At 36.8% G+C, this 12,318-nt stretch overlaps 1 protein-coding gene across 5 annotated transcripts; it reads left to right on the top strand.

Moving 5' to 3' along the window:
• Positions 1-136: 136 nt before the first annotated feature.
• LOC136440270 (G-protein coupled receptor 143-like) lies at positions 137-12,230 on the top strand. Of its 5 annotated transcripts, none has more exons than XR_010756645.1 (12): positions 137-302; positions 1,842-2,341; positions 2,785-2,879; positions 3,653-3,747; positions 4,451-4,471; positions 5,325-5,417; positions 5,836-5,945; positions 6,437-6,545; positions 6,838-6,943; positions 7,492-7,726; positions 8,183-9,616; positions 10,283-10,395. XR_010756645.1 is itself a non-coding variant. In XM_066436234.1 (12 exons), exons 2-11 carry the CDS (start codon positions 2,080-2,082, stop codon positions 9,596-9,598), a joined length of 1,131 nt encoding a protein of 376 aa, XP_066292331.1. In that variant the 5' UTR covers positions 138-302; positions 1,842-2,079; the 3' UTR covers positions 9,599-9,616; positions 10,283-10,395. The 5 variants fall into 5 exon arrangements, 4 of the variants coding, with proteins under 4 accessions (XP_066292331.1, XP_066292310.1, XP_066292301.1 ...); XM_066436234.1 differs by having other exon boundaries at positions 138-302; positions 9,594-9,616; XM_066436213.1 differs by lacking the exon at positions 8,183-9,616 and having other exon boundaries at positions 138-201; positions 10,283-12,230.
• The last annotated feature ends 88 nt before the right edge of the window (positions 12,231-12,318 follow it).

Here is a 12,318-nt window from a genome sequence, read left to right as displayed (position 1 = left end):
GAAATAAAGGCAACAATAAATCTACTTTTAATTTCCTTAAAAGGAACAGTACATGTACGTTGAAGCTATTTATAAAAAACTCACAAGAATGTGTTACCCGTACAATTGTGTACTATTCCAACTCTTAGGTCAAAGGTTAAGTCATCATATGACTTGTGAAAACAAGACCAGTGCAGAGACAGGCATCGAGACAACGATCTGGTAAGAGGTTTACTGGTCGATAAGTTGGATTGTTTAGCTCGTGTACTTGTCATCTGTTCACTGAAATCACAGAGAAGACAACGAGCGAGTACCTTACGCCGGTAAGTGATGTTAGACTTTGGACTTTATTATTTTATGAATAATCATTTGAGTGAAAATTTGAAAGGCATGTTCTAGCTGGCATCTTAGATCTGTTCTTCTTCGGTTAGAATTACATGTTCACTATTATAAAGCCCGTGGCATGTTCACACCGGTGTTTGTGTTTGTTTGTCTGTTTCATGATGTGGGACTGATATGTCAAAACAGAATGATAGACTGACTTCTCAGACGTTTTAATGGGTAAGCCTTGGTATGAACAAGGAACAAGAAATATCATTCTGAAGAATCCAACTTTGCGTGATAGGCCCACCCCTTCCTGATCAGCTTCCTGAGCTTATTCAAACTGATGGTAAATCCTACTGCAAAGCCTACAAGTGTGGAAACTACGGTGTCTTGTTCCTTGTGTGGATAAGATTTTGTCCAAGGAGCAAGTGGATAGGTTTTGGGAAAATTGAATTCTGATGAAATATGATACATGTTCGTTCACATATGCCACCTTTTATTAGAGAATGATAATGAATCTAATTTATTAAATTTCTTCAGTGGAACATGTTGTGAAAGTGACCATGCAAATGAAGTGAAAGTGGTCATGTAAATGAAGTGAAAGTAAAAGTGACCATGCAAATCAAGTCAAAGTGAAAGTGGCCATACCAGTACAAATGTAGGAATCCTAGTCAACTCGCCCCAAGTCCAACTCGCCCCAACTATTTACTACCAACTCGCCCCAAATCAGTGCTTATCAAACTTGGTTTTATACTGGTTTTATATGCATGACTCCTACTTCTAAAGATTACTTTGCATGTTAACAAACCTTGTGACTCTAATTTAACATATTTTTTTGCCGGGCACGTATTAGCAACGAACTCGGGATTCGCTGGCGGGCCCGGTTGGCATGTCGGCCCGCCGTGTCACCATGCACGGCCACTAGCTATAGTCAAGCATGGCGATCCGAAAGACTGTTGACTTACCTTATGTGCTAGGAAACTAAGCGTCTTTGAGCATGTACTTGAATAATAATTTGAGTCAGCAGTGAGCCATGCTTGAGATTACAGCGAGCGGGCGAAGGTCCCGGTGAACCCGGCGGGCCGTTAAGATTAAAGTCACGAAACTTTGTTAGCATGTAAAGTAATATTTAGAAGTAGGATATATGCATATAAAACCAAGTTCAATAAGCCCTGATTAATATATAAAATTGGGGCGAGTTGGTCGCAAATAGTTGGGGCGAGTTGGACTTGGGGCCAGTTGACCTGTTACCCAAATGTACTTATGATCCAAGCTATAGACTATAACCTCCTTGGCTATAGGCAGTCTGAGAGGTCTACATGTAAAAGAAAGTGGAAAAAACAAGTTAAATGCACAAGGCGAGTAGTACAGTCTCCTGGCTCCTGGGACCGGAATTGCACCAGGGACACCAGCGCACAAACCCAATGCACTTACTGCAAGGTTAAAGGTCCGGACCAGTTAGGCTGGTCAGTAATTATAAGTGGCACTTGAAGCACACATGTTACATAAGTACAAGTTCATGCACATTTGTTTTTCAGATGGATCCATGTTTATTCAAGGTTCTGTTATGAAGATCCACCTATCCCACATTGAAGGATGCAGAGATCACTAAAACCTGGTGCGTGACAACAAAGGTTATAAACAGCCACACCACTCCAGAGATTGTGTTCGTTGGATTCATACAAACTTTCCCAGGCACCACTTATCCATAATCTCCGTGGGAGCAAGAAGGTTTGAATCAAACATCCTAGATTCAAATAAAGACTGAAAAACAATATGGCGTCACCAGAACTTGTAAGCTTCTGTTGTGTCGGAGATGATCACCTTAGCGGATGGGTAATAAACTACCAGAACTCACCCTACAATATTGTTTGCTTGGCAAGCTCAGTATTCAGCATTGTAGGGACTGTTGTGCAGCTACTGCCAAAGAGAGTAACTCCAGCAGAATCCATGAGACTCAGACGAAGTCGGGATCCGTTCACATCGCAGAAGAAAATTGTCATGTGGTTGATCGTGGCAGACCTCTTAGCATGTCTAGGTGAGTATTCTTCATGTACTGTACAGCTTGAAATGTTTGCGGTGGTAAATATGCCTTTCTAAATTGTATTACTACTGTACTACAGAACTGTTTTAACCACAATTTAAAACACAAAAAAACTCCTTTAGCCTTTTACCACAAAATTAAGTCCCCACAAAGCCATGATAACATGTGTGTGTTTTGTTGCATCATTGGTGGTGTAAAAATTCTCATACCTGCTTTTGATAAATTGCCTGTTATTTTCAACTATGTGTTACTGTTAGGTACGTGTCATGCATGCGAATTTGTTAAGAGGAAAAAGGTTGATGGCTTGTTGCGGATGCTGTCTGAAACGTTTGACTGTTTCAAAATTTTATCCAGTTGCTTGAGTAACTATTTTGGGCGTATCTTACTACCTGGATGTCTAACCTTGTGGCTTATTCTATATCCCTTTCCCTTTGCAGGTATTTTTCTTCGATCTATGGTGTGGTTGGCTGGTGATGATCACCTTTTAAAAGACAGCGCTACTCCCGCCACAGTTTTCTGTGCATTTATTGGGGTACGTGGGTCACAATTTCTTTTCTTCCATGTACATTGACAAAACTCTACCCAGCCTGCATTTTATCCATGTACCTTCTTTTTTATTACTGGAGCATAAGGTGTGTTACTTAACATTCAAACAAGAATTCAAAATATACCAGATGGCATGAATCTTCGTTATTTGTTTTTTATTTGTTTATTAAGTTGCCCAACAAGAAATGACACAATGTGATAAACAATGAAAGATGTGTAGGAGGAGGAAAAAAGCCTATATTGCTTATATAATAGGCTCTCCTGATTGATTATAATCTTTGAACCCTTGTCCTGCTGTTTTTTTTACGCAATTTATTTCATTAATCTGATTTCTTAATCAGGTCATTTTCCCTTGACTTGCTGTGGCAAAGTACTTCAGCATTCAGTGCATTTCGCTGCGGTGTGATGCGTTCAGCTGAAAAATACCCCCAACCCATACATACATGTATACTAGTACGGGACCCACATAAAGGCTCTGTAATGTACAACCCATAAACATGTATATAGGGGTCCGGTATGCAGGACAATGGTTCATATTAGTCGATGAATGATAGATTTAAAGTAGTACAATGCATAGACACTATTAATGAGGATAATTGATGATATCAAATGAGATAAAATAAAACCTGAACATATGAGGATACTAGTATTACATTTACAACTTATAATACAAGCCAATTTTTCACACAGCTATGTTGTCAGCAAATATTGTCCAAACATACCATCTGAACTGTTTTTTTTTGTACCCCCATCGCCCAGGGCTGGATCCAGTTGTTTTACATCACAACCTACTTCTGGACATTCTGCTATGCTGTGGACGTGTTTATTATCATGAAGGGGTTCAACGGCCTCAGGTAAGTGTTAGTTGGGAATGTTTGTTTGCAAGAGAGTCACTCAATCAGTATTGTCAAGACATTCATCAAAATAAAATCCTTAGAATATACATGTGCATATCATGGCTTGAAATGCTGGGTGCTTATGCACTTTTGTGTACAAAATTGGATATGTGCACCTAATTGTTGACTGTGTAGGGCTACATTATGTGGGGGTACTAATGTACACTACCGGTATTGCTGTACTATTTACAGCATACTCTTGACATAGCGTCAGAAAAAAATGATAAAATACAACAATGATAAAATCCTTGTTATATTACTTGTTTAAAGTTTAGTTAAAGTTAGCTATATAATTTCTGATTCAAGCGCTGAAGAGAGGCAGTAAGGTTTGTAATTCGGTTTTACCGACATTCTTCATTATCTTATGCTGTGCACCAAGATATTTTTTGTGTGCACCTAAATTCCTTGGCTAGGTACCGGTGCACTAGTCCTCCTATTCCAAAAATGAGCCCTGCATATAACTTTGGTTCTGTGTATTAATCCATCATAAATTCATAATCATTAAAAAAAAGATGATAATCTTACAAAAATTGCAAAGAAGATAATTCTCTTTGTCCAGTAATAAAGTTTGTTGAATTCATGTTTTTTAAAGATCAGACTATTGCAAATAATTGTTTTATTCTTATTCTTATTTTGTTTTTATTTCTTTTTTTAAACAAAGATGCTGTCAGTATAATATTAGGTAAGTGAAAATAAACTGCAAATTCCTAAAAGTATTTTCAAATCACAAAGCTTGATTGGTTGAAAAATTTGTAAAATCTTGTAAATTTGGTTTTGTTCAAGAATAGTGTAAATTAATGTGTAAGGACCTAAGGTGTACATATACTGATATAGTGTTACCAACATTATTACATATCTTACCCAATTTACACCAATACGAATCAAAGTGCAGCTTTCCATGATCAATCTGATCAATCTGAGATTGAGAATCCTGGCTGCCATGTTGGCAAGACCAAGGACGTTACATATAGAGAATGTCCTTGGCAAGACTTAGAGTCTGTATGAAAGTAATTAGTGTCAAGAGTTGCCTGGCATGTTGGTGCTGTGGGTAAATGTTACAGTGCTAATAGCAAATATTGGCAGGCAACACTGTTGACATGGTGGAGGGCACATCAGGTCACTGCAAAGATCATGTGGGGAGGGGGGTAAACAGTCAGCTGACTGACTGTGTGCCTGTTTTCTTGTTTTTGTTGACCATGTATCATTCCACTACAGATGTCACCTACAGAGGTATTGTTTTCGGTTTGTTTGTGTGTGTTTTGGCAGTTATCATTTTCCATATGCAATATATAGGCATGTCTCACCACAGAGTGACAGGGAGTGAAGAGCAAAATGACAGTTGCTGCAAGGTGTGACGGGATGTGGAGTTCAGAGTTGGTAGAATAGTACAGGAAGTGATCAAAGGACACATTTAACGTTAATCAAAATCTTGTTTGCATAATCAATGAACCACAATTAAACCAGACAAAGGAGAAACTCAAGATAGATCATGGAGGTATCTTTGAGCTTTTGTTGACGTTGTGTCCTTCCCCCAGTAAACTGTGGGTGTACCATGTCATCAGCTGGGGAATGGCGATCGTTCTAACTGGAGAGGGGCTGACATTTCTCTTCTATCCTTCTGGTTGGGAGTAAGTAGATAATTTTTTACAGCCATCACGCAAGAGTACACAATTTCGTTTAATGTATTTTATCATTTCAAGTTAGAGTACCATTCAACAATGAAAATGTATTAAAGTTAAAGAATTGAATTGTCATAAAAAACTAGATACATGTATGATGTATATACATCTATTTGGTGTGAAACATAGTTGACCTATCTTTTGTTTTTGTTTTTTAGTACCTTTCAACTATCTTCACCCCTTTTATTTCCATAATAGTGAAATTTCCATAATTCTGCTTGTTACTGTAAATCTTGAGTCATGAAATCAAGTCACTGCAAAAATAAATGCATTTACAGTATTTGACTTTTTGACTGTTCTACGTACATTTTTGACATATTTTTGTAGCACTTATAATTTTTCTACCTAAATGTCCTCCTTATGACAGATGTGAAGATGGGAAGAGCCACTTGGTCCCTAACTACTTGTCCACCTACATCCCCATCGTACTGGTCATGATTCTCAACCCAATCCTCTACATATCCTCTTCAAGATCAGGTAAGACTACATACTAGTAAGTTCGAGTACCATTTCTAAGTCTCCTGTTTGAGTTTTAGATGTATGTAACCAAACTGTTTTCTTCATTGTATTTAACAAGCAGAAGTAACATCTACTAACATACTTCCACCAGGGTACATAATTCCGCCACCCAGATAAGATACGTCCGAACAGATCTCCAACCCAACGTCCGCCAGTATAATGCACTCTTGTATATCTAAACTATGCATACCTGGAGGGTGCTGCACTAGAGATCTCTCGAATACACTTTTTTTCAAAGTGGTGGATTTATGTAACTCGGATTAATTTTAATTCAGGTTAACACTTCTTTGTCAGCCTTGTGTATGTAAAATTTGTTAAAGTTAAACAACTGAATTGTCCTAAAAAAGCTAGATACATGTATGAATATTGATATATCTGTATATCTATCTGTTTGGTGTGAAACATAGTTGACCTTTCTTAAAGTTATTTTTTTACTTCTTTATATATAGTTCCATCCATCTTAAAGAGTAGAAGAGGAAAGTACACAGACATTGAGAGAGCCATTGTACAGTCTGTCAGGTTAAAGTTCTTCAATGTTGTACTGGTCTTCTTTGCATGGTAAGTTGAGTAGCTCAATTTTTATGATTATGTTATCATGATAGTTTTTCATTTGAAGGATAAAATTTTCGTATGTTATGTTAAAATAATTTTTCATTTGAAGGATCACTTCTTGAATGATACCAATGTATTGCTTGCTGTTTAATCTTGTTTGTACTTTTCAGCGCATATTTTGAAGAAGGATTTCCTATCTTACGAGAAGATGCATTTTGCTAGCTGAAATGCACAATTTGTTCTCTAAAATTTTTCTTCACAAATGTAATACTTCAATGTTCTTCTAATTCCTCCACAGTTGGATACCAAATGTCCTGAATGGAGTCCTTATCTTTGCTGGGGACAAACTGACAGGACAAAATTTTATCTACCAGGCAGTCGTCCATATCCTGTGGTATATGATGGTATGTAACAAAAGGCATACAAAGATGAGTGTAAACCTTTTGTTCTAATATGAATGGTTGAAAAGGGAAATACACAGCATTGAGAAAAAATATAGTGTCTGTATTCTAAGAGTATGTTTTAGCAATGGCTCTTTCTGTTTGTAGCTGAAGTTAACTTTTTATAAAGCAGTGATGTTTTTCCTTGCAATGATTAGTTTGAGTTCTTCAAGAAAGGACTTGCTCTCTTTTAACTCACATGTACTGTAAATTCATTTATTTTTGCAGGGCTTAATTTCACGGAAGAATTGTCAATGTAGTTGTACAATGTAGTAGGCTATACATGTATTTAAAAGAGTACAGAATTTCTTGTTTTTGTAACCTGTTCTTGCTTTAAAGGTGGTGTTTGCTGTGCTTTAAGTTCACCGTTGAAACAATGCTGTGGTACAGTGGTAATGAATTGGAGACGTATATGTATGTAGGGTCATAAATTCGCAGTGGAGAGGTCACTGCAAGAATAAAACCATTGCAAACATTTTAAGATTTACAGTGTAACTACCTTGTCCCCCCAGGCCATCCTGAACCCCCTCCAAGCCTTCCTGAACTCCCTAGTGTACAGAGGTTGGCAGGGGTGTCAGTGTGCCTGTCCATGGCAGTCAGACTTCAGCATGCAGTCTGTACCCATCACCCCCGACCCCGCCACGTCACGCAGCGTCACACCGTCGCACGACGAGGGCCTGTCCACGTCCTACGAGTCCGACCAGCGCACCAGTCTTATCAACGGGAACGTAGGGCTGCTTTCGGAAAGTAAGTGGTTAATGTACTGAAAATACTTTAAAATTTATTAAGTGCACAAGTCAAGTCAAGACAAACAATTTGGTTGACAGCATTACGATGAATTCAGATTGCATGACAGCAAACTTGTAGTACTGTAAATGCAGAAATGTTTGCAGTAATTTCATGGAACTTAAAACCACAGCAAAAAGTGTTTCCATTTTGTTACTGTAGCGCTACTATTGTTTCAAACGCGAACTCCCTTCCGCGAAATTAATACCACACGAACTTAAATGCATTTACAGTATTTGATTGTGTATTGTGTGTCGTCGTTCTTTAAAACAATGTCTCTTAACTTTATGAAAAATAGTGTAAAGGATAAAATGCATGAAGTTATGACTCACTTTTAAAAAAATTTTCTAAAGGTAATAAAGTTTTACAGTTGCAGTCGTTTCCATCAATTGCATTTTGCTTTTTTATTTTTCACAGCAAACAGAGTAGAAAGGTCTCGCATTCTTGGAAATTTTGGTAATACATTGGTTATGATTTTTTTTCTATCTCAAGTTTATGTTGTTGGTACCAACAATATGATCTATGATGTGGCTTAGTACACATTTTGCTTTTGTGGGGATGACAACATTTTTACCTTGTGTTTTTTAAAGTCAATTATCACTTTAGAACTGTTTGTGGTAAAGATCATTGGTTTGACAAACATGTATTTCTTTTCAGACTTAGATTTGGTAATGACTGTTTCTATGAAATAATGTAATAATTAATCATTTCTGCTGCTTCGATATGGATATTTACACATTTATCTACACTACTGTCAGTTATAGTTTACTCATCTTATAATTATAACCTAATCTTGCTTTAAGTGTAACTTAAACTTTGCTTCTCACTAGAGATTATATTTTGTTTAATCTTATTTGTCGACTGTATTGTAAGACTCTAACTCAACAATAGATTTCTTCTGCTTTTTTAAAAAGTAGATTATAGGCAATATTTTAGAACTTGGCTGTCTACTTCTCCATGTACATGTATATGGCTTTGACGCTTGCAAAAAAATTGACATTGACATTGCATACAGGTATCTTAGATTCTGCTAAATGTATTTTGTTTTGCTAAGGCCTTTTCCTGTTACCAAAAGAATCGTTAAACAAATTCCAATACTAAATTGCTCTGGTCTCATTACTTTGTATAAAGTAAATACGTATCAGGGAAAGTTTGTGTTGGCAATTTGCAGTTTAACTTCAGAATGACTTTTACCAACACATTAATGAACTCTCAAAATCAGGAAAAATGTTTTTAGTGACCACTTTTTAAAAATTGTACAACGCAGACAAAATATTCTGGCATCAACCTGTACATGTACCTGATCGGTATGTCAGCTGTGTGTTACTGTAGTGGCTATCACTCCCTTTCTACTAGAGGCTATGACCGCTGAGCAACCAGAAATTTGACAAATTGGTCAACAAATTCCATGGATAAAGAATGAATATTGGTACGTTTTGTCGTCTTTTAAATCACAATCATTATGCAATACGTTTCAGGTATAAAATCAAGGGCCAAATTTTGGTTGCTCAACAGTTGCTTACTGATCGCCGTCTAGTGAAAAGGGGGTCTAATGTAGTATAGACCAGGGCTGTCTCCAGCTTGACATTTTTTCCCGTCCCTCTCAATGTTTTAGAGCCAATGTTTTAATTTTTGTGGTTAAAATCTGTCATTTTAAGCCTAAAAAAATGCATTTTCATCAATTTCATGTCATGAAGTTCCAATTTCTGTCCTGGGGCGGAGGGACGGGCCCTGTAGACAGTCCTGGTATAGACTTTCGCAGCTGATCACTTACAACAGATTTTCTTCCCTTCTGCATGTTGCTTGATCTGTGCTTCTCCATGTGTAGCTTGACAGTTGTGTTTACAAAAGGTAAGTACTGAATTCCTTGTAGTTCTGTTCTGCCTATGTGTCAGCCTGGTATCCAAAGTATTATAGCTGCCAAGTTTTTTTTGTCCTCCCCACAAATAGAGAGAATGAAAGAGACTTGGCACCTATAAGAGGTTTTGATACCAGGCTAGCAATATCAACCTTTGATTCTAATTTTCATACTACAGTACCTTTAACTGTAACTTTGTCCTGTTGCTTAGGCTTTAGTCTTGAGAATGTTTTTCTCTTTTTATTATAACTATGACATTTCTTTAGTCTTATGGCAGAGTTTGACATCTAACATGTCGTGACTTGAAAATCAACTTTTGTTTCATGTCAAACTTGAAATGACAAATGTTAAGAAGTACAATTAATTTAATATCAAATGCCCTTACTAAAAATAAAGCTGATTAAAAACCTTAATTTTACTGCTATGCATTCACTAAATATGGGATAAGAGATCATATATTTATATTTTGGCAACCTATAATCACTCCAGTTTGTAATGATAGAATCTTTTTCGAAAACAGTCTAGGAAAAAAGGTCATTCCAAGCTGATTCAACCGCTGAATGCTTGTAAAATTGCCTTGAAATTACTTTCCCCCGTAACCCCCACAAAGTTTATTCCAGTTCTACATCTAATTCTTTCCCTGTCATTCTTCTTCCCAGTTGATGGGGATGAAGAGTTTCATCCCCTACTGGACATCACCTGTTTCATGGAGTATAGAACATTTGCTGAGAATTCCACAAACTTCACATCCTCTTCTGACAGTTGGAGCTCTTCAGAATGGACCAAGCTTCCCAAACCTCAGCTCCTGTGACAGGGAAGCTAACTTGAACAGAAATGCTCTTCCGAAAAATCAAGTTTCCAAACGCCTAAATATATGTGTTTTAGAAATAGAAAGACTATTATAATAAATGTTCCCTTTTGGGAATACATGTAACAGTACTAGTCTGTTTTATGCCCATTAGATTTTGATTGCAAAAGATAGTCTTCTTAAACAAATGTGCCAGTTTTATTTTCTGTATGACACATATTATCATAGACAAAAAGGTGTCTTACAAGTGTATTATGTTTAGATAATGTGCTGAAGTTGCTACTTCCACAAGGATTATCTAGATGTGCAGTGCTAGTACACATGCACATAGTCTGTTGTGTTTTGATGTTAAGGCCATGTTGATTTGATTATATGGATGACATCCTCTGGGAACCCCAAAACTGATGCAAGCATGCCAATAAAAAAAAATTGGCAAAAAATAAAAGTTTCCTTCATTATTAAATCTACATGGCCAGGAGTGATGAACAAAACTAACAGAGTATGGTATGCCGGAATTTAGATTCTTCATTTTTGTTCTTTCAAAACTTCTTCTTTGACTTTGGATGGAATTGACGAGGGAATTCTACGACATTAATATCTGTTTTCCGAAATATTTTTTCTAACATACAGCATGTGTTTTCTCAGTTTGCAGCTGCTTTTTATGATTTAAAAATTGATGCACGCGGATGTCATCCATATATTAATCAAATCAACATGGCCTAAGATATGTTTAAAAGAGCTGAACTACTGGAGGAATGTAGGGACTAATAATAAAATTGTACATCCCGTTATTATAATTGCATATAATAGTGGCAACAAAGGAGTGGATCAGTGGCATAAATCATTAAAGTGCAATTTTAATTTTGAGCATATCTATAGGTAATTTGAATTGTGAAAAGTTATTTTTTCTGAGAACTCGAAACAAATGCCAAAGTTGCAACCAAAGCTGGTTGACAAATATTTTGACATCAACCAAGAAAACAAAAAGTACCTGAATAATTCATAAAGGGAATATAGTTTTTTAGTACAATGTCATGTATATAAATTTATATAGTTCCTGAAAATGTATTGTTTGTATGTATATGTACATGTATATTTATTAGTATGTTATACTGTCTCACAGTTGTCAATTTGTAGATACATGCATAACTACACATTCGGATGTAATATCACATTCTTATGCCATCTTGTACATGTATAGACAGATCCTGACTGTCCATCATATCTCAAAATACCTGAGTTTGGAAAGGGGTCTATTGATTAGCATTTCAACCAATGACAGCATGGCAGTTAGCAGTTGAGCCAATGAGTGGATACATTTACGTCAAAATGTCTGGGATTGTTTTAGTGTTTACATTGAGTGTCTTTAGAAGTTAGTGCCAAAGGCTGTCAAGACAATGTATGAAATCAACATTATGATATCGTTAAGTGTTTAAGAGTTGTTTATGACAGAAGCTTTTTGAGGAAGTCATCATCATATCAGGCGGCTTGCCCAGACCAAGGCTGTTCTCTCCCTCCAGGCATCATGGTCCGCCATTAGTTGGTCTACTTCTTCAGACCTCACCCCTACATCCCCAGCAAGTTGGTCTATGTAGGTCCGTCGGGGTCGCCCGACACAGGAGTGCCCATAGGCCATGAGTTGGTGCCCAGAGCTGGAGTTCGCTTACAAGCTCGTCTTTGTTTCATAGGAAGTCATATTATAGTATTTTATTGAAAATAAAGGGCTAAGAGTATTTAGTACAATGCCTCATAAGTTCCAAAAGTATACCTTTTAAAATAAACTTGTCTTATTGACCATACAGCACGTTCTTGTTGCTTCTTATGTCAAAATTAATCATGTACAAATAATAAATTTACTGTATAGCACTGTAGGGGATAGTCTCTTTG

Source organism: Branchiostoma lanceolatum, chromosome 1, assembly GCF_035083965.1.
Source record: "Branchiostoma lanceolatum isolate klBraLanc5 chromosome 1, klBraLanc5.hap2, whole genome shotgun sequence".
NCBI classification, from domain to species: Eukaryota; Metazoa; Chordata; class Leptocardii; order Amphioxiformes; family Branchiostomatidae; genus Branchiostoma; species Branchiostoma lanceolatum.
Note: the sequence above shows the minus strand (reverse complement) of the source record. Positions and strands in the feature narration are given on the sequence as shown.

Bases quoted from the DNA above. Each gene is read 5' to 3' on its own strand.
- LOC136440270 (XM_066436213.1), top strand. From the start codon at position 2,080: ATGGCGTCACCAGAACTTGTAAGCTTCTGTTGTGTCGGAGATGATCAC. The intron at 2,880-3,652 runs GTACGTGGGTCA...CCCATCGCCCAG, and splicing joins TTTTCTGTGCATTTATTGGG to GGCTGGATCCAGTTGTTTTA. The intron at 5,946-6,436 runs GTAAGACTACAT...CTTTATATATAG, and splicing joins CATATCCTCTTCAAGATCAG to TTCCATCCATCTTAAAGAGT.